Genomic DNA, 23,905 nt, shown 5'->3' with positions numbered 1-23,905 from the left:
CTGAGCCTCCGGACCCTAGTGCTGAGGCGGGAGAGCCTGGTGAGTCCAGGGAGCCAGGGGAAAGCTCGGTCACGACGCCGGCTACCAACGGCCCACCGGCCGCCAAAACCCCGGTGTCGCTCCTGCAAGAGCTCTATGTGCGTAAGGGTCTAACGCCTATCTACGACCTGGTCCAAATCGAAGGCGCTGTCCACGAGCCCACCTTCAAATATCGCGTCGTGGTGGGCGAGTTCATGGCCACGGGCACGGGTCAGAGCAAGAAGAAAGCCAAACACGCGGCGGCCAAGTCCGTTTTAGAGAAGATTCGGGCGGTGCAAGTCAAGGCGGGTCAGAAGTCACCGGCGGCCATCACGGACCGCACCTCTCCGGCTGAGGCCTTGAAAGGGGCCTTGTTGCCCGCCTCGGCCGTGTCGGCCGCTCAATTGCCGGATTTGAATGCTAGTGTCTTGCTCTCGCCCTACGATGACGGCATTGAGGGCAACCCCGTGGGCGAGCTCCAGGAATTGTGTATGAATCGACGGATGCAGCCTCCGGCATATGAGGTCAGCATGCAGGAGGGTCAGCCGCATGAGCGGAAATTTATTCTGGCGTGTTCCGTGGGCAAATTGGAGGAGACGGGCTCGGGCAAGAGCAAGAAATTGGCCAAGCGACAAGCCGCCCACAAGATGTTGCAACGCCTCCGAGCTCAACCCGTGGATAAGGACGACCAGTTTCAAACCCTGGATGATGACGATCTGGCCGTGGGGATCGCTCAACGCATGAAAGACCTCAAGTTGCATGGGGATATCTTTTTTCGGACCCCGGTGAACAAGGTCAACTCCAAGCTGGTCGAGTTGCAGAACAAGACGTTGGACGAGTTGAAGGCCCAACCCATAGAGTTGTTGACGGAGATTGCCGACGAATACGAGTTCACGGTCACGTTTATTGACATCGATGAGAAATCCAAGGATGACAAGTTCCATTGCTTGGTCCAGATGTCCACTGTACCCGTTGCCGTTTGCTACGGCATTGGCGAGACCCCCACCGAAGCTCAGGCCAACTGCGCCTTCAATGGACTCGAGTATCTGCGGATAATGACGGGCGAATAAAGAAAGTACCATGCCTGCCTGTACTTTGTCATCATCACATTCACCCATGCTATTTAACTATCATACAACACTTAAGTGTTAGTCACGAATTTTGATCAGCTCCATCAATGTATTGTACACTGCTCATTTTCCCGAGGATTAAATCATCTCATAACCCATGTCGAAAGAAGAAACTAGGCGTAATTGAACTTCTTTTATGTCACTCTCTCAGAAACTCGCTGACTCAACATGCCGAAAGCTCACCCCTTAAGTGCCAGTGAGGCTGAAGAGGACGACGAGGCACCACCTCGAATCAAATCCAAGGGGTCCACGGCCTTGACTTCGTTGGAGGAACTTACCAATCAGGAGCAGAACGATGTGTGGTTGGTCCGAATCCCCAGCTCTGTAAGTCTTGCCATCAAATCTAATGTATAAGCTGCATCGAAAGGTTAAGAAACCCAGCAATTATCAAGTCTGTTACGAAAACGAAAATGTGGTGTTGATCTAGGGAGGATCATTTGCACCACTAAGCCGGTTTAGTTTCGTCTTTATAATTTTTTTTTAATTACTAAATCCTTCGTATTCTCAACCGTAGTGGTTAACCTCATTGTTTATTGTTTATAATGGCTTTTTTTATCCATCATGATTTTGCAATCTGTTTGATGTTTGGACATTTCATTGGCACTTCTTAAGATCATCATGCTTATATAACCCTATAGCTTATTTTCACCTTTCTGATTTTCATCATTATAGATCAAACCGGATTCTTTGCACGATCAACTTCTTTTGCAAAATGGAGAGGTAAAATTAGAGAGGAAAGGTGCCAAGTTCGTCAACAAGACCTCGAAGAAGAAGTCATCTGTGAATGTGGTGACCTTGAACTGGAAAGGTCTGCCCGTTTTAACCAATGTCCCTCTTCGTGGCGAGGTTACCTTCAATGAAGAGGTGGAATTTGAGCCCGATTTCAGCTGCCAGCGAATTCCCAATCCAAAAGAGGTTGTCCAGCCTTCGATCATAAAGGAAAGGCACCCTCTTTTCGGATTTCAAAGTCCACCAGATGTTCATACGGAAGAAGAAGAATTGATCGAGAACGCCGCTACAGAGCCGTCGGCTTCCCCCAAGAAATATAAACGAAAATCGAAATCGAAAACCATCACTGAGATCACTCCCAAGGAAGAGTCCAAACGCAAGAAGAAGAAGCTCCATTGATGCATGAATAATTACATGATCATCGTAAGTTTATTCGAATAGTATCACAGATTGATTGTTGATGTCAAAATACAGTGATCAACGTTTATTGGCCGGCAAACGGATATTGCTAGAATAATTAACTGAGTTCAAAATTCGATGGCGTACAAGACAGAACATGACTGACCTTTAAGGATTGAAACCAAGTCAAATGGTTTTTTTTTTCAGCCTTTGGTGCCAAAGTTCAATAAGTAGTGAACAACTATTGTTTACAAATCTTGTTCATGTGGATAAGCGTTGTTGAGCTACACCTGGACAAAGACGACCTCCTTGAACAACCCCTACACATTTGGAAACTTTGAGACAAGCAGGACTTTATTAAGACTTTGATCAAGGAGGATGCTTATTAGGACCGTGTCAGACATTGCTTCAGCTATTGGCATGTCAGTTGGCCCTACCCAGCTTATTCTTCATGAGGATCTTGGCCTTTCAAAGACAGTTACCAGATGGGCCCCTCGCCTCCTCACATTTGAGCACAAACAACTTGAGATGGCAAGGGATTTCATCAAGCACTCATTCAAGCAAGAAATGGCCTTTGCCACAGACAGGCCAATGTCTGAAGCAATGTCTCAAACAGTCTTACAAGCATCCTCATTGATCAAAGTCTTTATGACAGCAATGTTCTTGACTGTCTAGGGACTGGGCATTGGATGTTTCCCTCTGTGGCTCTCGAGATCTTCACGACCCTCTTTGACTTTCCTGTGAGGAGCAAACACTCTCGAACAACTTAGGGATGCTTCCCCAGAACCTTTTATTTGAAGGTTGTGAGCCTCAGTCGTAGCTTTTCTGGCCAAGGCGCAAGCCCTGATAAGTCTCCACTGCTCTCCATGATTTCAAACCTGTAGGGGTTTTAAGGGGGAGAAATTTGTCAAGACGTAGCTCAACAGTGCTTATCCACATGAACAAGATTTGTAAACAATAGTTGTTCACTACTTATTGAACTTTGGACCAAAGTTTAGAAGCAAACATCAAATTTTCGTAGGGAGCATGTAGGTGTTCATCCAGGAGCAGGATTTAAATCGGACTTGGATAAGTTTTTGACTAAAATTCTTGATCAACCCTATATTCAAGGCCTAGCCAGATCTGCCAACGCTGACTCGTTGGTCGATCAAATAATATAAAGTAAAAGTTATGTAAATTTGATAATTTATCGTCTTGAACTGCTGGGAATCCCATTCCCAGTAGCGGTAAGGAAGTCCACAAAAGAAGAAAAAAATCATTTGACTTTGTTTCAAGCCTAGGAGTTCAAAACGGTGCTGACTCGAACGCCCCTCGTAAATCTTTCTTGGACGAAACCTGCTCAATATTTTTGCCTTAAATTGCCTCCATTATCTACAAGTGGAGTATTCTAAGACGTTGAACAAAAGGTCATTGAGCAGAATATCATTCCGTTCAAGGCTCTCGTTAACTCGAGAGTAGATTCTAGGTGCCTCGCCAGGCTACTAGAATCTTGACTATTCCTACCGGAAACTAACTTTGTGTCGTCAGCGTCAGAAAAGAGACCGGCATTAATATCAAGCTTTTGAAGCGGGGCAATGAATATTACAAGTATAGTTGTATTGAAATCGAATAACTTTTTTCAACCCTTTCCCGACTATTTAGGATCAGTTCGACTTTTTTTAAACCTTTTTGCCGTTTTCACATTTTTCGTCCATTTCTTGCGTTTATTCTATTTTCGTTTGACCTCTCCTGCTTCCTTCTACTACTGATGAGACGATGCGAACCTTTTTAAGCCTGATATCTTTTGATACAAGGCTTAGACTAAAACTGCCTGAAAGTGGCCATGACGCCGATAGATGTCAGAAAGCGACAAATCCAGCGTTCAAAGGTGCCCACTATTATATTCCCCGATTTTTTGTTTCGTTATTTTACGCCATAAAACCAACGGCCATTTCTTTTGATGCGGTCTAAAAGTTTCAATTCGAATTACGTCTTTTTGACAACAAGTCATCTGTTGATTCATGACCAGGCTCTGATTTCCTCTTGTCTAATGTGCAGTCTTATGGTACGTCTACACGACAAATAATTCGGCAAATAATTAGCCATTTCACGAACATTGTTGGCCATATCAAAAAGATTTATCGGTTTGAACATGTTCAAAAATTGTTTGCCAAATAGAAAATGTTTTGGTGGGTCTACACGAGAAACATTTTGTCACAAAGTTTGCCTAAAAATTTCGGAAATGTTTGGTATTTAAATTCTCGGTCTTCCCAATGTTCATTATACTATCATCTTGTTTACTGTGCATAACAAAAATATTGAATGGATTCAAGACCCATTAGGAAATGATACGATGACTTGCAAGTTCATCTGATTAGAAATCGAAATCAAAATATTTGTCAAACTATTTTGATCGGATAGTTTCACGTGTGGACGCCTCAGAGAAGAGTTGTTTGTCAAATACCAAACATGTTGGTGCATCTACACGAGAAACATTTTGTCACAAAGTTTGCCTAACAATTTCGGAAATGTTTGGTAATTGACAAATAGCTTTTCTTGAAATTTGAAAAAAAACCGACGGGCACAAGCATGATGAGAATGTTTCTCTTTCCAACAACGTCCTGTTTTGCCAATTTCATTCTGTGCGTTCATATGTTGACTAAAACCGATTACTACTTGAAGGCATTTTTTGCCTCTTTCTCTGGACTATGCAATAAACAGGACATAAAATGAACAACAATTAATCCATTTTTCTTCACTATAAATCGGCATGGATCAAGTGAGTTAAGTTCCATAGTTACTGAAAATGGACACCTTAGTTTGCATGGCTGTCGGGGATGCTGGTCATGAAACATTTTCTATTTGGCAAACAAAAACCATCATAATTAGATCATACCTGTATCATGTATCATGGGCATGAATATATATGAGAGATTATCTTGTTCTCAACAAATGCAAAACTTAATGAGAATATTCTTTTGCTCCCATTGAATGATACCATCACCTAAAAGAAATTTATGTTTAGAGTCCTGCTGTAGCAGAATAAAATGTTTTGTCTTTAATTGCATTTATTAAACACCTCGTTAGGGCCAAGGCAATTTTTAGTTGCTATGTGACACGAGAATCAGAATCTAGATTGGTCAATACGTCGATTGGTTTATCCATGGAGTCCATGGTTTAGTCCAAAGACCACTGAAAATTATGGACGCATCTCGATCTCGATCTGACCAAGACAGTCGTCAGGGCTGCACCATTAGTCTTGTCATGTTGGAGGTTCGTCCTGTCCATAGCTTTTTTGAAGCTCAAGAAAACGCAATTTTCAACATATGCCTAGCAGCCCTGATAACTTGACTAACAAATCGGACCAAAGTTTCTACAAACAGCCAAAATTTAATTGCAGCTCGGACTTGGGCCAGCTCGGATTTGACCCAACTCAGATTTGGCTCAAAATATCAAGCCAGCTCAGCTCAAAACCTGTTCTTTTTTTGGCCCAGCCCAACTCGTGAGCTGAAAACTGTCAACCTAGCTCAGCTCAAAAGGAGCCACCTTCCTCTTACCTCAACCAGGGACGGCCCTGGCTCAGCCCATTCAGAAAATTCTTGCCTCATTAGTCATTACATCTCTACTGCGGGAGTGCGGGGTAAAGCGCTGGATTACAAAGTGCCGCCATGATATCAGGCCAAATCGGCCCCGTATAGTCAGGATAGACCAAAACTGCTGATTACAAAGGCAAACGCTGACCCAAAGCACAAGCTAAATATGATGGTACCTAGTACAGTGACAAAGTGTTTGCCATTATTTCTTGACTTCTAATATCTATATTCTAATATATTCTATATTCTATATGACCAAGAGTCGCAATAAAAGATTATAATTATCATTATAGTCATCAGAAATAAAAAAATAGGAATTTTGCAAAATTTGAACCTTGTGTTTTAGCACAAATTACTGCATTAAACCGCTTATATCCTAATAACACAAAATAAATGGATAATACATACACTTGAAAATAACACAATACCTTCAAAATTGTATTTGGCATATATTAGGGGCAACTTTAGTTTGTATATTCAAATTAATCAAAATCAACATATTTCAGACACATGCATACATTTAAAAGTTGAGTTTAGATTAATAAATGGTTTAAATGAAAAACTTGAGTTCTTCTTGTCTAAATATATCTCAAAGGAATTAGCAAAGAAAATGAAATATTCCATTCAACAAAACCAATTTACAATGTTTCTTTCTGCTACAACAAAAATGAAAAAATAAATGACTATTTTACAAGCTATGTAAAACTTGCAAATTAAGGTTATTTTGTTATCATTATCAAACATGCTGATCATAATTGTCTTAAGTGTCCTCTCAATTTTCTTACAATAAACCACAACACCAATCTTATTTTAATTTAAAAACAAAAAATATTGCCACTCAAATAAAAAAGGGCCAAGTAAGCAGGAAAGGTATCCACATAAAATGCAAAATTTGGAACTGTACTGATACAAAATGAAATTTTGATACAATTTTTCAACTCTAATAGCTCTTTTACACTTTTCAATGTTAAAGAGGAAAAATATAACAATTGTTTAGAACTTTGTTCTATTGTCAAGCCCTTATTTTAGAACGATTGATGTGTTAAGTTTTCAAAAATGTTGTTACTAAATATTGAATAATAATATAATTGAATATACTAGTTTGAGCTTATTCAAAACTAACTTTCCAAACATAATCTAGAAGAGCACATCAAAAGGATTATTTAGCTTATCATTTTTGTCACTATGGCGAACTGTTGGATGTGTTTGCCCAACTAACTGATGGTTGGACCAAAAGTTTCAATGTCTTTTATGATGAAGCTAGCACTCAATAAGTCTTTTGCATAGCTCTCTGTCTCTTGTTCAATGTACAGTTGCTCCTACTTTTTTGGGTCACAATCTAGCAATGGCAAATCTCCTAGATGGCGATTACATCAGATGGCGCCACTTTGTAATCCAGCATTTGGATGCGGGATGGAAGTTGGCTGGGCGCCGGCCAAACTTGAGTGACCGGCAATATAGTGAACGAACCCCATCGTGGTAACATCGTAACATTCAGGCTCCAGGGGCCTGCTTAAGTCTAACTCATTTTCTTCGGTAATCGAGACTCGAGGTTGCGTCATTCATGAATGGGACATTGCGTTCCAAAATAGGCTTTCAGAGTGCAGGATTTGACATCAACTTGGGCAACATTTTAAGGAATCAACGATTGAGAGTGCTAGGCACAAAATCAATGAATTCTGTTGCATTTTCCATGAACTGGTCATTATGACACTTTGACTAGCTCATGTGGACTAAATTGTGCCTAACATAACATCCAAATTTTGACAATCTGAATCTGAGGACTGCTTTTCAATCTGACTGACTCTGAATCCAAACACTTCTGTCCTATTCAAATTCAAATCAAAAACAAAAGCAAAGAGTATTGCTTAATCCAATTCTGAGATTTTTTTGATGAATTCAACTATAGTTTGATTCTTTGTTTTGCTTAATCCAACTCAAATCAATTTTGATTCACCCAATTGACTTAGTAATAGGGATCACATTACCTGTAGTGGTCAGAAATTCCATAAAAAAACGAACCAACAAATAAATAATTTGATCCCCACTACTATATAGGTATATATGTAGCTTTAACAAATGAGCAATTTTCAACTACTTTTTAAAAAATATTTTTTTCGCTACTTAAATACAAAAAGTACATGTAGGAGCACAAAAGTTTTGTATCTGGTTTTTTGGTATCTCTTCTGTTTCAAAAAGTACGTCAGTGACCTCCCAAAATTTGTGCTGATATCATCAGACAGCTACTACTTCAATGTCTCAATAGGAGTGCAGTTTTTGCAACCTTGTCTACAGTACAATTTACTTTGTTTTAAATTATATGTCAAAGGTTAGAGCTGGCCACGCTTTGACACTACTGCAAAACCTTAAACTATGATTGAAGTTTAATATCTTAGGTTTAGTCCCCTTTTCCACTGAGAACCTTTTTTTGGATCTTGTGCATAATGCTAGTTACAGTGTGATTATGACCAGCTCATGGACCTGGCAGTTGAGTTCATCTAACTATGTGATTAGAACTTGCCACCATTGATCCCTTAGAGAGTTGCCAATGTTTAATTCAAATTCTGTAAGTACTTTGAAATCTAGTTATGAACGTAGTTTCCCATTCATGAATAACGAAACCTCGGGTCTCGATTACCGAAGAAAATGAGTTAGACTGCTTAAGGGGTAACTGTCGGCAGCTGATCTCAACTCGGCGTGTTCTTTCAATCCCATACACAAATCAACACTCCCCCACCTATCTCGACATATTCAGTAGCGATGGCTTCTCAAAATGATACGAATTTTCTTGGAGATAAAGACTGGAAATCGTTTAACATAAGGTACGTTTGAAAGATCCCCGGTAATATAGACAAGTAGTATCCCAATATTTTGTGTTTAGGACTTTTTCTGTCACGAGTGGCCGGTCTGTTGGTGAAATAGTTAATGTGGCAATGGAAATTCAGGAAAAGGCAAGACGTGAAGTAGTTATAACCAACACTGAAAATATGGATGTCTCGTTTCATTCACGTCTGGAGAGAGCAACAGATATCACTGTGCTAAAACGCCTTTTGGGAGATATACGACAACAGCAAGCAGCTCTCCAACAACAGCAAGCAGCTCTCCAACAACAGCAAGCAGCTCTCCAACAACAGCAAGGAGCTCTCCTACAACAGCAAGGAGCTCTCCTACAGCAGCAAGGCAAAGTTATAGACAAGATGTGCTCACATATCCCGACAGGAGATCTTATCGAAGAGTGATGTTGGCAAAATAAACATGGTTTGTTTTTTTATAAGATCATACTCTCCAAAATTTCAGTACTCTTATAATAAAGATATAAAATCTTAGTAAATGATCTTCATTATCATAAGTTTATTCGAATACTATCACAGATTAATTGTTGATGTCAAAATACAGTGATCAACGTTCATTGGCCGGCAAACGGATGTTACTAGAATAATTAACTGAGTTCAAAACCAGCCCCCGATTCGATGGCGTACAACAATTTGGTCCGTAATGTCTCTTCGTCTTTAAACTCGGGCAGCTTCAGGAGATTCATGCACGTGCTTGCGGTAGGAAGTCGTTCGGACTCGTGTCCCACATTTTGTATGGCAAACGGAGGCTCCAATTCCTGTGATAGACAGGATAGGTAACGAGTGACCATGCTACTCTTTGCACTAAGCAACTCAATTTGGACAATGGTCCTGCCAAAATGTTCATGGAGCAATGAGTGGATCTCAACTAAGAGTTAAGTTATGTACACAGTATCGTCATCTCTAAGAGGTGAACAGATCAAGAATATACCTTGAATCCGAGTAAAGGTGGTCTCGAGCAACTGGTAACGAATTTGAGCAAGCATCTCTTTTGCGGTTCAGTGAGGCCCTTGACCACTCTCCAAAATATCTGAATTGTGGGATGATCTTCGTCGAAACCGTTACCGTATTTGGTACATCGCGCCAAATCGTCCACATTGATCTCGTGCTCGGCGCCTGAGATCAGGGTCTGCAGTTCACGATAACTGAACATTCTCAACCAATCTAGGTTAATCACATCGCTTAACCCTTGTCTAAATTAGGGATTTAAGAAATTTATAACTATTTGATGCAATCAGAAATTTGTTGTTTCTCGCCGAACCTGAAAGCGTTGCATTGAGCTCGGATTTGTCGGTTGAGTTTGTAGTCAGCCACCAAATGGATGTACTCGATGCGATTCTCGTTGTTGACGGGCGTGTCCGCTCCACCTGGTCTCAATTCGTGGACAGAGGTTTTGCCCACTTCCTCGGAGACCATTGTGAAATCCAAACCCAGGTCTAAAACATCGCCTTCATAAGTCTGCAAATTAAAAATGCTCTATTGGTAAAAAATGTGTCTGCCCTTCAAATGAGTCATGGGTTTGTTGGGCCTGACATTGCTTCACCGCTTTTGAGGCCCATGCAACCGAGTTTAAGCGGTTTTTTCTCGATTTCGTCAAGGCAAATCATTCTAAAATACCATAGGTCAAATTTGCTCTAGCCTTTTTCAGGTCTCGTGCGCACCCTGTACTCCATGCATAGAAATTATCTGTGAGGAGATGTTACTCTGCCCCCCTCTAAATGTAAACAATGATAAAAGCTGGCTCTGGGAGGCACAACAAGATGGGTAGTGTACTGAATTTGTAAGGAAGCCTTTGCCGTTTGGGCCCTTTCTCAAGAACGGCTATGTCTAGAAACAATAACTAACACAATTAAATTTTGAAATTGTTTGAGCTTAAGCTTATGTTTTGCATCATAAGCGATTTTTGGTATCTATGTTAGAATATTTGACGTGTAAACGTGACTTTCCAGACTTTTCGTGATTATTACTTGCACTGTCGCCTACAGTGCAGGGTCGAGTCCGGACTTGAATCCAAGTGCACCCAAGACTTTGCCTTCATTTTGCAGAAAATGGCCGGACTCGTCAAAATAAAAAGAAAATAAATCACTTCTTGGTTTATATTTCGCAAAATGAGTCTTTTTGTTTGACTTGAGTCCAGTAAAAGACTCAAGTCCTCTGCTAGACTCAAGTCCTCTGCTAGACTCAAGTCTTTTGCCGGACTCGGGCCTGGCAAAAAGTCAATGGACAAGAGCAAGTACAACGTCGATTAAAAGAAACAAATGGAAACGAATGGAAAATAGTCCGGCAATTGACAGGACGTGCCTAAAAAACTAGGTGTAATCAGAGACGCTTTTAAATTTAAAACGGTAACAGAACAACAAGTTGAGGAGGCCATGAACGATTGCAAGAGCTCTTAGTGTCCCGACGTTTATGGTATCGCTCCCAATTTTCCAAAAATTGCTCCACATGCTCTGAGAACACCTTTGACTTGGTTCATAAATAGCATCATGGGAGGTTTGATCCCAAAATGCTGGAAATCAGCAAGAATTCTGCTCAGCAAAGGTCGGGCCCAAAGAGCCTGAAAGAAAATTATCGACTCATCTGCATTCCGTCTTTGTTCAGCAAGCTTTTGAGAAGGTCCTGACGGAACAGCTGGTAGCCTATCTCGAGACATGGCAATACGGTTTCCGTGCAAACCTTTCGACGACTCACGCTCTGGCTGCAGGTGACCATGATTGGAGAGAGGCTAGAAATAAAGGTCACCATTGCAGAGTCTTACTCTTTGACCTCAGTGCTTTTCGATGCCCTTGATTCCATCTTATTAATGGGAAAGCTTTGCAAATATGAAGCTGACAGATCTGCAGGAAACCTAATCAGATCGATCTTGTGCGGAAGACAACAAAGCGTAGAATGCAATGGGACCTGTTCTGGTAACTTCAGTTCCAGCGTTGGAAGGCCCCCTAGGATCTGTTCTATCCCCTGTCCTCTTTCTTATCATGGTGGCAGATATGCTTGACGAGTGGGCCTCACAGGCGACCGTACTCAGCTATGGAGATGACATCACCATTCACAAACCTCACAGAATCAAAGAGGGAACGCTAGAGGTTTTACAGAATGCAGCTTTATAAGTTCTCCAATTCATGAAGGCGTCCAAGCGTGCTATGAATCCATCTAAATCCCAACTCATGACAATAGGACGGAAAGCGGAAACGGACATACGACTACGGGATGTTATGGTAAAGGAAACGTCAAATGTGGCCTAGCTTGGGATTACGTTCAACATGTCCTTGACTTGGAAGGCCCAGCTAGACAAACTTGACCCTCTCTTAAGGCAACGCAGAGGTATTCTCAGAAGATTGGCACGCCATCTCTCAAGTGATATACTAAGTTCAATGTTTGAGGGAAGTTTTACATCAAAATGGCAATACTGTCTGGCATCGGTTACCAATCTCTACGGAACCCCATACTGAAGCAACTCCACAAGCTCCATCGTTCTTCTATGGAGGCCACGCTGAAATGAGGTCCTCCTCAGAGGACCGGCCAGGTATCTGTCCATCAATTGGCGGCTACATCGATAGCCAACTTAGGCATAGAATACCTGTCCCAATGGAGGTCACACCCTCACAAGCATAAGAATTGCTCAGGTTCAGGGACACAAGGTGACGAGGCAGGGTGAATCCAGAAAATTCCCACCCCAACCCATTGGAGACTCTCTAGTAGCTTACATGGTGGAAGCATTTGAGGACCTCCCATCAGATATTCAAGACGAGCCAAACCAACACATCAGAAAAGCTCGTGTAAAAAGGATTGTGGGGTTTTAAAGTCAAGATGCAGTTTTATAAGAAATAATGGAAAGATGATATTTCTGCCTTTTCAAGGGCGGCGATTTCCTTTAAAAGTATAGATTAGAAGTAAATATTCTAAAAATTTAGGTGACATTTCAAAGTGAAGGGGTCGATGAGGAGAATCATTGTATTCTGCGACCTTCCAAATACACTCAATCAATACGAGTCGACTCTTGCCGGATTCGCCCCAGCACTGATTGTTGGTGACTATTTAAGCAAGCAAGCAATTTTAATCAAAATCTACCGACAGCACACGTGTTATATATTCATATACCATATACCTTTATTCGATAACCTGCATGGTTCCTGAGGACCTTGAATACATTATATCACATCATATCATATTGGGTTAATTTATCGTAATATTCATTTTTTGCAAATTCTTCTAGCGTGGGTATTTTAAGGCGTTTTTAAGTAGAAGTAGAAGCACCTCAACCAAAAGAAGGGTTGACTTGAAAATGAATACGAACTTTTAAACGTTTTTTTCCGGAATATGTGCCAAGGCAACATTATGTTGCTACAAATTTTAAGTTTAATAGGTGTTCGTGAAGGATTGGCCATTTCCAAAATTAGACGTTGAATTGTAAGTTATCAATAAAAACAGCATCTTCTACTTCGACGATTAATGGAAAAATGAGCACTATTTTGGGTTGTTAGAATAATGGAGCTGTCATATGCTTTTAATCTGTTAAATCATAATAAAGTTTGCTCTTTTGTCATGTCATTTCTCATTTTGACTCATGGAGTCATATTGATTGGTCAAATCAACAACTAGCAATCAACTTGTTAGTTTTGGACAAATGTAAGATATTTAATGAAGACTTATGTTGGTATAACAAATATTTATAGTTTTTTATAGATTGTGCTCTTCAAACTTACAATAGTGTAATAAAAACTGATGTCAAATCTTAGAAATAAGACCAGTGCAGTCTAAATAGGAATGAGCACGGTGCTATACAGTATTAGAGTTTTGTTTTAACTTTGGAAATGATTTACCAGAAATTCACGTCATATTTTATGTTTAAAAAAATGTCTATTAATTTCGTACCTGCCACTTTTATGCATCCCTGAACGTAGGGCAGGTCAGACATGGTTTGCAGGAAACGATCTCAACTCGTTTAAAACTAAACAAAGATTTTTTTCTCCAAAGGCGAGACCCGAACCCACGCCCTCTGGGGAACCATGTCGCACCTCTATCGGGTACATAAGACCACTCAGTTACTATGGTTCCGTGTATCTATAGCGTAGAATCGTAGGAGAGCTATGGGCAAAAAGGGTGCAGAGAGCATGAGCTCTGTTCAAAAGAAAAGAAGCCTGAAAGGTTTTCTACGAAGGCGGGATTCGAACCCACGCCCTCTGGGGAACCATGTCGTGCCTCTATCGATTAAATCTCTTTAAGAGTTTGTTGTCCAATGAACTTGCCTTTTGTCGAATGGTTCATGTAATGCCTCTTCTGTCTCTCAGTAGTTCCAATGTTGGAAATAAATTATTTTCTCATTATGCACTTTCCTTGACTTGGCAAACATCTTGTTAAATAACGATAACCATGCATACATAGGAGTAAAAGTACCCTTTCAAGCTTCGACGGAAAGTCATTTTGGCATTTTCCTACCCCCGTAAGTCATAGGGAACAACTTTGATTTTATTGCTTTATGGTATTCTAGCCCTCTCAGTCATACTCATTGTGATATCACTTTCTGGTCGACATTTTTCTTGTTTTAACAACTATCCTCTGTATAATGTAAATACATCATATTTCATTTTATAGTTATTTTTACGCCATGACATGACCAAGAGTCGCAATAAAGATTTATAATTCTTTACACAACCATTACTCACCAAAATATATACTCATTTTGGTCAAACTATTTGTAACCTGTAATCCGTTCCTCAATGAAAGGAGTTCCCCTTGAAACTGCGATTTGTAAAGTAGGTGTTGAAAATGTGGCTAGCTTTCCATTTTTAGGATCTTTAATCAAATGTTTCAAAGTGTCAGGACAGGCATTATATATACTCCTCCTCAAATGTTTAGTCCCTTACTTATGCCGAGATTGAAGAGCTCTCTACTTTCGACATGGGCGTTGGATTGATGTCGAAATTGACCACCGTTTTCTCTGACATACCAAGCCCAACTCAAGTGAAGCAAATATTATTTGATTAAACAGGGTAGAAGTTGCTCATTTTCCCCTTCACCGTCTCTGTCCAGTGACGACGTCGTCCTCGATAGTGCTCAATTGAGCCCGATTATGTAAACTTTCGCATCGACTGCTGTACCGTACATCCGCTTCACCGTCTCTGTCCAGTGACGACGTCGTCCTCGATAGTGCTCAATTGAGCCCGATTATGTAAACTTTCGCATCGGACACGGCAACCGAAACTAGTTCGTTGTTTGGAATGGAATAATAGTACATCGCAGACAACGAGATGATCACGCCGGTGACAATGGAATATCCTAGAAACCCTGATGAGACGATCGGGCAACGCGTTATCCACATTTGTGGGTGGCGGTCAAGATCGGTTTCGTTGTGTATATGTATAGTACGACCGAGTTTTGGTGCAATGTTTTCTCGGAGAGAAGAAAAACAATGTCTTATGATCATCGTCTAAAGATCTAGGAGAGCGCTCGCTCAATCGGCACTTTTTGCCCTTGAACTTGATCTGACCGGGCTAGCTTTGCCGTTGGTGCGACATTCTTCCTTCCAACATACGAATTACCTTTAAGTACAGGAGATTCTTGTAGAGCTCTGGATCCAAGGAGGACAAATGATCGATGTCCACGTTGACCGAATGTTGCCCCAAGAGCTTGGAGAGGAAGAAACTGGCCAAGGGTAGTTCTACGAGATGGTTCTCGTACAACGCCTTGCCCAACGCCCTTCCGATAAAATAGTAGTGGGGAGTAAAATCCGGCTCGATTTGTTCCACGGTTGGATTAGGATAGAGTAGTTGGTCTTTCGTGAGGCGAAAGAAGCCTCGATTCGGGTCAAAGGCGGTTTTGAGAAGCTCTGTCATGAACTCCCGAAATAAGCCTCCGCCGTCAATTCCGGCTTCGTTCAAGCCTGCCGCATTCATCAGGTTGATCCGCATTTTTAACCGCAAATTGGGCTCTAAAGTAAAGTTTGAAGAAAATTATTTAGTTGTTTAAGATCATCAAATAAATGGGGTGCGACTATTTCGTTATTCTAAATGTAGGCTAGAGAGTTGAGATGACCTCATTTTGTGCAATAAGTGGACTTTTTGCATTACCGACAACCCGTTTTTGCTTTTAATTTGACATGCTACCATCGGCACTCAAGTTTTAACTTTATCGTACAAAACAATTTTGCATTGAAAATTCCATTAGAAAAAACACCCCTGTATGTTTGTAGGTTCAACTCTTGGCCACCATTTAACATGATGTCGATCATGAAGCTCACGAAAATAAACATGCGTTTGTTACCTCAACAAACACTGTATGAGATCAACAAAAAATGTGATTCCGTTATAACAAAAATTTCCATTTCTTGACACCTGATTGGCTATGTTCTTCAGGCCAGAAGCTTTGGACACGACGTCTTATGACGGGTGATATTGTGCAAACAACAGCAAAATGAACCAAACCAGCTCAAGATTCGCTTCTGTAAACCCGTCGAACTTTCAATTCATGAAATGGATGGCCCTGCTCATTTGCTCGAGCCCTTTTCGCTTGCGCTCATTGGATAACTTCTCCAGTCAGTCAAAACTCCCATGTGCTTCTTGCGTTTTCACTCGCGATTGGCGGACAAGGATTGGAAGGCGCTCCGCTCTTTAGAATAGAATTGATAATTTTGAAGTCTTATCCGCGAGACAAGAGGACTCTGAAACAGTCACAATTCCGAGAGGAATTCTGCAGTAAAGCACTTGGCATCATCGTGGCTTTAATAAGTTCACCAAGTATCTCTTAGCCAAGCATGGCTTCCACCAAACCGGGAAGACAAATTGGAAGGTAAGTGGGAATCAATACAGGGGTCGAAGTCAAACATTACGGTGCTTTTCCTGGTCTTTCATTCAACAACTTTTAGCTATATATTGCTATTGGCTTTTGGATTATTAATGTCCTCCCTTTTAAAGCTATGCTGCATTTTCCTACGGCATGGAGTTTTGTTTTGATTACATGGAATCAAACATCTTACACGTGGCTTTGATTAAAGACAATGGTGATTAACTTTATTCATGGGGGCCAACAAGGCTTGAAAAGGGACGAAAATATTTTAAAAATCGATTTGCAGGACCCACATGTTTCCGACACTTCCTATTGAAAAACCGAGTTGGGGCAAGTTTTTCCTGAATTTGCATGCTAGATATTTGTGGACTTTCTTAGCTTTCAAAGATAGCTAATTTTCAGCAACTCTAAAATACAATATCTATTTATTCACTGGTGGGAATTTTCTTTCTCAGAAATACGAGTCATGCAGAAAGTTGAGATTACTGCGACCCTTCTTCCAGGGCTATCTTTTATTAATAAGTTTGCAAAGAACAACGAGGTCTTGCAAGCATTGCATCAACCTTCAGGAACACTTTTGCAAGCTGGTCGACTTGATTAACTTTTTGTTCATGCCCTTATGAACTCAGAGCAGTTTTAGAGAAAAGAGCACACATTTTAGCATCTAAGGCGGTAAATTCAAGCCACTTCGATTACCTAGGGAATAAAAAACTAAGCAAGCAATAATTTCTTCGGTTTTAAAAGCTCGGAAAATATCTCCATTTCAACCAATGAGAGAAGCACTCAAATTTATCTTCTCTCAACCCTTTTCTAGCGTATCAAGTCTGTCAGCAACACTGATCACAACCAGATCAACTACTAATGGCCTCCTCATCAAGCCTTTCAAGGACATTCCAGGACCCAAGGCCTTGCCTGTGATTGGCACCTTACACCATTACTTCATCACCAAAAAGTACAGCTTCGAGGACTTACACAATAGCTGCTTATCTAAATACAACGAATTTGGCCCAATTGTCCGTGAGGAATTCGCCCCTGATAATGTGGCTGTTTGGCTCTTTAACCCGGAGGACATCCAGAAGATGTACGAAACCGAGGGCAAATGCCCGTCTCGTCGGTCTCATTTGGCCTTGGAAAAGTATCGCCTTGATCACCCTGAGTCCTACAACAATGGTGGCCTATTGCCCACCAACGGGCCTGAATGGATGCGAATTAGACAGGCCTTTCAGCCACTGCTCAAGCCTCAGAAGGTGGAGCTGTTCTTGGACCACAATCAGAGGTTATGCAACGACTTTATCGCCATGATTCAAGATAAAGACAATTCGGTGGGGATCCCGGACTTCCTGGAGGAGTTAAAGAAATACTTTCTTGAACTCACGGGGTTGTTTTTCCTCAATGAACGTCTTGAAGCAATCGTTCGAGATCTCGATCCCGATTCCACAGCCCATCGACTCATGGAAGCTGCCATGAATACCAATGAGAACGTTCTCAAAACTGATAATGGTCTCCCGTTGTGGCGATGGTTCGATACGAAAGCCTACCGATCCATTTGCGAGGGTCAAGCCATGATCGAGTCAGTGGCCACCGAGGCAATTCGACGGGGCTCCTTCCAGTACGAAAATCATTTCGATAAGAAGGACGCCATTTCATTTGTGGCAGACATGCTCTTGGCGGGGATTGACACCACTTCATACACCATGAGTTTCCTGCTCTATCATCTCTCACAGAATCCATCCGTTCAAGATCAGCTTGTTCAGAACAAGTTCGATGATCCGTCAGGACTCAAAAAATACACCTACGGCAAATGGGTCCTCCAGGAATCATTGCGATTGAATCCGATTTCGATCGGCAACGCACGCATTCTGCCTACGGACCAAGAGTTTTCAGGTTATCATGTTCCAGCCGGAACGTGTTTGATCTCACAAAATCTGATCGCCTCCCGATTGGAGCAGAATTTCGACTCGCCTTATGAATTTCGCCCCGAGCGATGGGAGCGGTCCAATCGCAAGCGATATCACCCGTATCTGAGCCTGCCATTCGGATTTGGCAAACGGATGTGCATTGGTCGCCGATTGGCTGAGCAGGGGACACTTCTATTATTAAATAGTTTGATGACCAACTTCCGATTTGAGTGGATAGGGGAAGGCGAGCTAGGCTTTCGGACCAAGCTTATCAATAAGCCAGATCGACCGCTCTCTTTTAAACTGACCCATTTGAAGGCATTATAAACAAAAGAAGAGTGACAATTTCAAAGACAATTCAATTGTTTTTTTTTTAAATTATATTTACTAGCCCTCCATCTATTGTAAGGGCGTTTTATTAATTATTAGGAAGAATCAAAATTTCAAAAATTTCAATCGTGTGTTGCATTCGAGTTCCCTATTTTCTAAGGAATCGGTATATCATATGCGTAATAATAAAAAACCATCCTCTCCAAAAAAAAGATTTCAATCGGACCAAACCCAACATATACAATTTGAAATGAAAAAGTAGCATTCAGTTAATCAATCATCTCAATTATTGCTTACCGTTTTCCGGGGAGAGCTTATCGAAGGCATCTTCGTAGAGATAGTTTCGCCGAACGAGGATGTTGATAGCGGGACCACTCATGAAATTGACACGCTCGCCCTGATGCTCCTGTTTGTCACGAGAAACCAAATTGGAAAAGACCAATATTCGTTGAGGAAACGAGACCGCATACGGCATTTCTCGAAGAATCGTGGCCAATCGAACTTCCTTGGTGGACAACGGAGGGCCCTCCTCCTCTGTGGGACAAAAAAAAACACCGTTGAATCTTGAATTTGAAGTAATCAACCACGAACAAATCTCTCACCCAATTCCTCGCGGGTAAAGACCCGGAGTCCTTGGAAGGGACGATACTGGCGAAGTCGAGATCTTCGCAGAGAAATGTCATGAGGTCGGTCCAAGGGGAGGGTGATATGGTTACAAATCCAGTGGTCGTCAGGGCAGAATTGTCGCCGAGTGTCCCTCGTGTAGAGCTGTCGAACCAGGAGAACTGTCTTCTTGAACATGTGCGACCAGATCTGGGTCTCCTCGTCCTCATTCAAAAGTGCGTCACTTTTGGTCACGTGCTCATCTTGGTTGTCCCGAACCGATCTGAATATAGGAAGAATATTATTAACATCACAACGGAATCGGCTTACTCCACGGCAGCTAGTCGATACACGTACCTAACTGCAAATTGATACTCTTCTCGAATGGTGGGTCTTGATTCGGGGAAAGCCAGTTCGACCAATCCGAGGGTGACATCTCGCAAGGATAATGACATGGGGACCAGCTCCTCCAAGTTGAACGGCATCCACACGCTCTGTTGGGTCCTTAACGGGCCCCCGTTGGCCATGTCGCCGTAGAACTCGGTGTCGTTGATCGTGACTAGAAGGTATCCGAAGAGAGCCGAAAACACGGCCATCAAAGGAGCGATTGTGTTCCGTTCGGTCTTGCTCATTCGAATACCCCGAGAAATGACCTAAAACGCATGCATGCACATTTAAAACACAATTCTCTATGGAGCGCAAGAAATGGGAATCTTTTTTCAATCTTACGGTTAATAGAGGAACTGGTTTGCCGATGGCCGAAGGTTGTTTGGCGTCTAGAATCAGATTCCAGAGGCGATGAATCAATGCCGATCTGAAGGCGAGCGTGTTCAACAATCGGAACTTGTGGATGGCGGCCTTGTCCGCCAAGAGGAGATTATGGCAGATCCGACAGAGTAGCTTCAAGGCCAAAGGCTCTTTGGCACAAAGTTCCGTGGCGGCAATCAAGTTGGATACGACCTCGGTGCTATTCAGCAAGTTCAAACTTCCTTGCAAGCATTCCCGTTCCTCCGGCGAGATAGTCGATCCATCCCCATTCGGATCATCGTCGTTGTCGTCGTCGGACTCTTCAGGATCGTCGTCGATTTGAATCTTAGCGTACTTGGACCCCTTGGAGATGGAGACGCTCAATTTGCTTAACACGTTCAGATATTGGATGACTTCCATTGGAGAAAACACTTCCAAATTAAGGCGACCCAAGGACAAGAATGAGAAAAGGAGCCAAGGATTGGCCAGGTTCTCCTCCCGATTCAAGGCTGAAATCCAGTCCAAGTATGGGAATTTCGTTTCACTCAGAGCGGGAAGGATGAAGTTCCGAACTTGCTCCGAGAATTCCGTCTGAAAGAAGGCACTGCCTAAACGTCGGACCATTTCGGATCGGAAGTTTTGATCGGTTTGGCTCAAGAGCTTCAACGGTCGAGAGATCAAATCCAGGATGATCTCGGCCATGGGCGTGGGAGGTTTGGGCGTGACTTCAATGAGGGGCGGGATGCGAGAATCGCACAAGGCTCGGAGACACTCGAAATAACGACGATGAATCAAGAACCGGAAAATCTGGGCAACAATCCCGTTCGGAATGGGTGAAGTGGAGTTGGGAGATCCATCGCTCTCAAATGTGGAGCACGAGGTGAATATCTCGAGGACTCGAAGAGCAGGATTCACATTCTCGTCCGGGGAAGAGTGGATGATTAATTGGAGACAAAGTTGGCACAACTTGGACAGACGATGGATCCGCAGATTGCGAGACTGCTCGTCCGCAGCCTCGAGCACGGATTTGACAATATTCTGACGGTCCTGAACGCATCTTTGACACAACCAGATCTGAAATGGTTCAGAATATGATTTATGTAAAAACAAAAACAAAAACAGTCTACTATTACTCACCAATCGGTCCTTATCGGATTGGACCTTGAAAAAGAAATTGATGCGGATCCAAGCTGGCGCATAATTTTGGGCCGCCTTAAACTCGTCGAATTGGCCTCGCCAGTGCTCATAGATGGAACAACGAGTCAGAAACGAACGAATCCCACTTTGAATCACATTCGCACTCCGAGTATCCACACGGAATTTCTGAAGCAGAACGAAAAAAAAATAGAATTATATTACATGTACTTCCTGTCTTCATTTTTTGCAAAGATTGAAAAGCCTTCATTTCGAATAAAGGACCAACTTGTAGCGACGGGCATCACGGACAGCAGGGGAAATGGACTCATAAACGATGTGAAAATTAGGTACCGCCTATACCGTTCACTTTATCCAAATTGAGTGCCCAAAATGGATACATCATAGGACCATGAATGAAACGATCTGACCTAATAAATGAACTTCAAACTAATCACACCATAACTTTCGCATGCCTCGTGTGCCCCCTACTCCTCTATAGAAAAGCCGAAAAAAAAAATTAAAAAAGAGGAGGTTTGGGGGAGGTTTTGAGACACGTATTGAGACTTTGTACCAGTCACAATACACAATACAAGAGCTAAAAACTGAGGCCGAGTTCATTCTATATTTTTCCATTTTCTTTATACAAGAACCCATAACTATTATGAATTTTATGTAATATAAATGAAATTGGTGATTCCTGGGGACACTTTTTCTCCTTCAAACCCTATCAGCACCCCTGTACTTTTTAGGACCCCCACTCCAACCATGGACTTCAAGAGATATGGACTACAAACGGATCCGATGATTGGTACCTCCTTCACCTTTCACTTCTACCAACTTCAACACTTCATAGAATCATAAAATCTTCTTGAATTGGTGAACTTGGTCATATCAGGCCGAAATAACGCTCAGGGTACTCAGGAGTTGTAGTCAAATTGATGAGGTAATATTAATTTTCGGCCTGCTCTTAATCAACTACAAAAGCCTAAGACATTTACCCTCTGAAAAAAAACGGCCTAACAAAAAATAAGACGAAAGGACTTGCCTTAAATTGAGGATATCTAAGTTTCTTATCTTTTTCTACAATTCAAAAAGTGGCTCAGAATTCCGCTGACCAGGGGCTGGCTGATTTGAGGGGTTCACCGTCCTTTTTTTTGAAGTTCAGGTTCCAAAACATTCAAGTACCATGATGGCCAGTCATGTCGGGAATCGGACCAAACTGGCCAAAAGAACGTATGAGCTGTCACTCATGAGAGTAAAGTAAAGCACTGATGTTACTACTATGAAAATAAATTGCCGATAAATTCTCTATAGTTTATGTCTAAGCAAAAAGTCGGAGGCAAAGCTCTGTAACTTTCTAGCCAGGGCTGCTACTCAATAAACTGTAAAGAAAGGCATGTAATTACGATTAATTTTCAATTTTTAACCGTCAACAAAGCACCTTCTTTTAAGAAAAGAGGAGATTTTTCATGAAAAGAGGACTATGTGCTCCTCAGAGGAGAAAAAGAGGCATTAGATTGTGTTTATACGCCTGTACTTTTCTCCTCAATCAATCAAAGAAATATTTGAGATGTTGGATACAAAATGGAGATTCAATCAAGAAAACTCTTTGAAAAGTCGAATATTTCAAGCAATTAAATAAAAGCCTAAAAAAACAAATTAAGGTATGATTTATGAAAGGATTTTTGAGTTGAATGGGATGATTAGTGGTACGAAAATACCCCTGTTACTAATCTACTATAACGTGGCAGGTATTGTTACCGATCTTTCAATTCACCCAAGTAAATTCTAAAGAGCTTCCCCCTGGCCCCAACCAAGATGCGAATTGCGAATAGATCGCGAAATGTCATGGGTTCGCAATCCATCAATTCATTTGACTCAAGACAATCGACGATGTTCTCTATGATTTTGCGAGGTAGACAATTGGCAAGATATGCTTCATTACCTCTATCAAAACTTAAAAAAGCCTCTAAACCACTCTGCCCAGCACTCTTCAAATATTTGCGCACCTAACCAATAAGCAATACCTCTCGCTTTTGGCGTTCCTTTTGGGCGTTCTCCACCAATTCATCCTTGTGAGCGGACTTGGATGCCCCACGGATATTGATGACAGGTTTGCGGCGAAATTCGCCATTGAAACTGAACATGTTGAGCTACCAAAGACGGATTGAACTGAACTTCTCGAGATTTGATCAAGTCAGCGAATTCTGGCCAAAATCACCGTTCACAGGCACTAAACGACACAGGATCACGATCCATCAGCTGATGAAGGCTCCGGAGCTTACCAGGGAAAATGGAGATCCGGCTTGCGGTTGAATGAGAATGAATTGGTATATGCCTATTAGGGGGTACAAAAAATATCATTCAGAAACAGTGGTTGGCAAAGCCTCCGAAGGACTCAAAAATACAATCGGCTTGACAACAGGCCTGGGCCATTTTCTTGTGTTTTTTAACGGCTATGGGATTGGCCAGTGTTGTTTAGTCATTGTCGTACACAAACATCAGAGAGCGTGACTAGAATCACCCGTTTCATTGCTATTTGAAATTCAAATTTTGAATTGAACTCTGTCAAGAACATGGACGTGGGTGTAGGTATCGGAGAAATGGCGCCATAGCTTGATTATTTCTCAACTTAAAAAGCAATTTGGAAGGAGATTGCAAACCAATGACAATTCGCCAGGGTTTGAGAATAAGAGTAACGCGTTAAC

The 23,905-nt window shown here is 41.8% G+C and overlaps 4 protein-coding genes across 4 annotated transcripts; 3 read left to right on the top strand and 1 right to left on the bottom strand.

Annotated features, from left to right (window-relative positions):
• Nucleotides 1-77: 77 nt before the first annotated feature.
• On the top strand, nucleotides 78-2,380 carry LOC131893446 (RISC-loading complex subunit TARBP2-like; the record flags this gene model as incomplete). Its single annotated transcript, XM_059243480.1, is given in 2 exon segments — nucleotides 78-1,472; nucleotides 1,821-2,380. A coding segment is annotated over 1 exon segment (1,011 nt), but the record flags the coding sequence as incomplete, so codon positions are not given.
• Nucleotides 2,381-8,506: 6,126 nt separating this feature from the next.
• Nucleotides 8,507-9,257, top strand: LOC131893460 (uncharacterized). The gene is made up of 2 exons (XM_059243498.1): nucleotides 8,507-8,670; nucleotides 8,730-9,257. Exons 1-2 carry the CDS (start codon nucleotides 8,609-8,611, stop codon nucleotides 9,085-9,087), a joined length of 420 nt encoding a protein of 139 aa, XP_059099481.1. The 5' UTR covers nucleotides 8,507-8,608; the 3' UTR covers nucleotides 9,088-9,257.
• LOC131893426 (ubiquitin-protein ligase E3C-like) lies at nucleotides 9,180-23,421 on the bottom strand. The gene is made up of 10 exons (XM_059243457.1): nucleotides 23,225-23,421; nucleotides 21,198-21,383; nucleotides 20,043-21,134; nucleotides 19,671-19,966; nucleotides 19,313-19,596; nucleotides 19,008-19,244; nucleotides 15,240-15,628; nucleotides 9,962-10,158; nucleotides 9,632-9,893; nucleotides 9,180-9,458 (listed from the first exon to the last, which is right to left on the bottom strand). Exons 1-10 carry the CDS (start codon nucleotides 23,342-23,344, stop codon nucleotides 9,288-9,290), a joined length of 3,234 nt encoding a protein of 1,077 aa, XP_059099440.1. The 5' UTR covers nucleotides 23,345-23,421; the 3' UTR covers nucleotides 9,180-9,287.
• Nucleotides 16,219-19,504, top strand: LOC131893440 (cytochrome P450 302a1, mitochondrial-like). Its single transcript, XM_059243473.1, has 2 exons — nucleotides 16,219-16,485; nucleotides 17,297-19,504. Exons 1-2 carry the CDS (start codon nucleotides 16,451-16,453, stop codon nucleotides 18,705-18,707), a joined length of 1,446 nt encoding a protein of 481 aa, XP_059099456.1. The 5' UTR covers nucleotides 16,219-16,450; the 3' UTR covers nucleotides 18,708-19,504.
• Nucleotides 23,422-23,905: the final 484 nt, after the last annotated feature.

This window comes from Tigriopus californicus, chromosome 2 (genome assembly GCF_007210705.1).
Source record: "Tigriopus californicus strain San Diego chromosome 2, Tcal_SD_v2.1, whole genome shotgun sequence".
NCBI classification, from domain to species: Eukaryota; Metazoa; Arthropoda; class Copepoda; order Harpacticoida; family Harpacticidae; genus Tigriopus; species Tigriopus californicus.
The sequence above is the reverse complement of the archived record's forward strand: the minus strand, read 5'-3'. Positions and strand labels throughout refer to the sequence as shown.

Coding starts and splice junctions, on each gene's coding strand:
- LOC131893460 (XM_059243498.1), top strand. CDS start 8,609: ATGGCTTCTCAAAATGATACGAATTTTCTTGGAGATAAAGACTGGAAA. Junction 8,671..8,729: donor TGGAAATCGTTTAACATAAG/GTACGTTTGAAA, acceptor TTTTGTGTTTAG/GACTTTTTCTGTCACGAGTG.
- LOC131893440 (XM_059243473.1), top strand. CDS start 16,451: ATGGCTTCCACCAAACCGGGAAGACAAATTGGAAG. Junction 16,486..17,296: donor CCGGGAAGACAAATTGGAAG/GTAAGTGGGAAT, acceptor ACCCTTTTCTAG/CGTATCAAGTCTGTCAGCAA.
- LOC131893426 (XM_059243457.1), bottom strand. CDS start 23,344: ATGTTCAGTTTCAATGGCGAATTTCGCCGCAAACCTGTCATCAATATC. Junction 21,135..21,197: donor AATCCGATAAGGACCGATTG/GTGAGTAATAGT, acceptor GAACCATTTCAG/ATCTGGTTGTGTCAAAGATG. Junction 10,159..15,239: donor AGAATCTCCTGTACTTAAAG/GTAATTCGTATG, acceptor TTTAATTTGCAG/ACTTATGAAGGCGATGTTTT.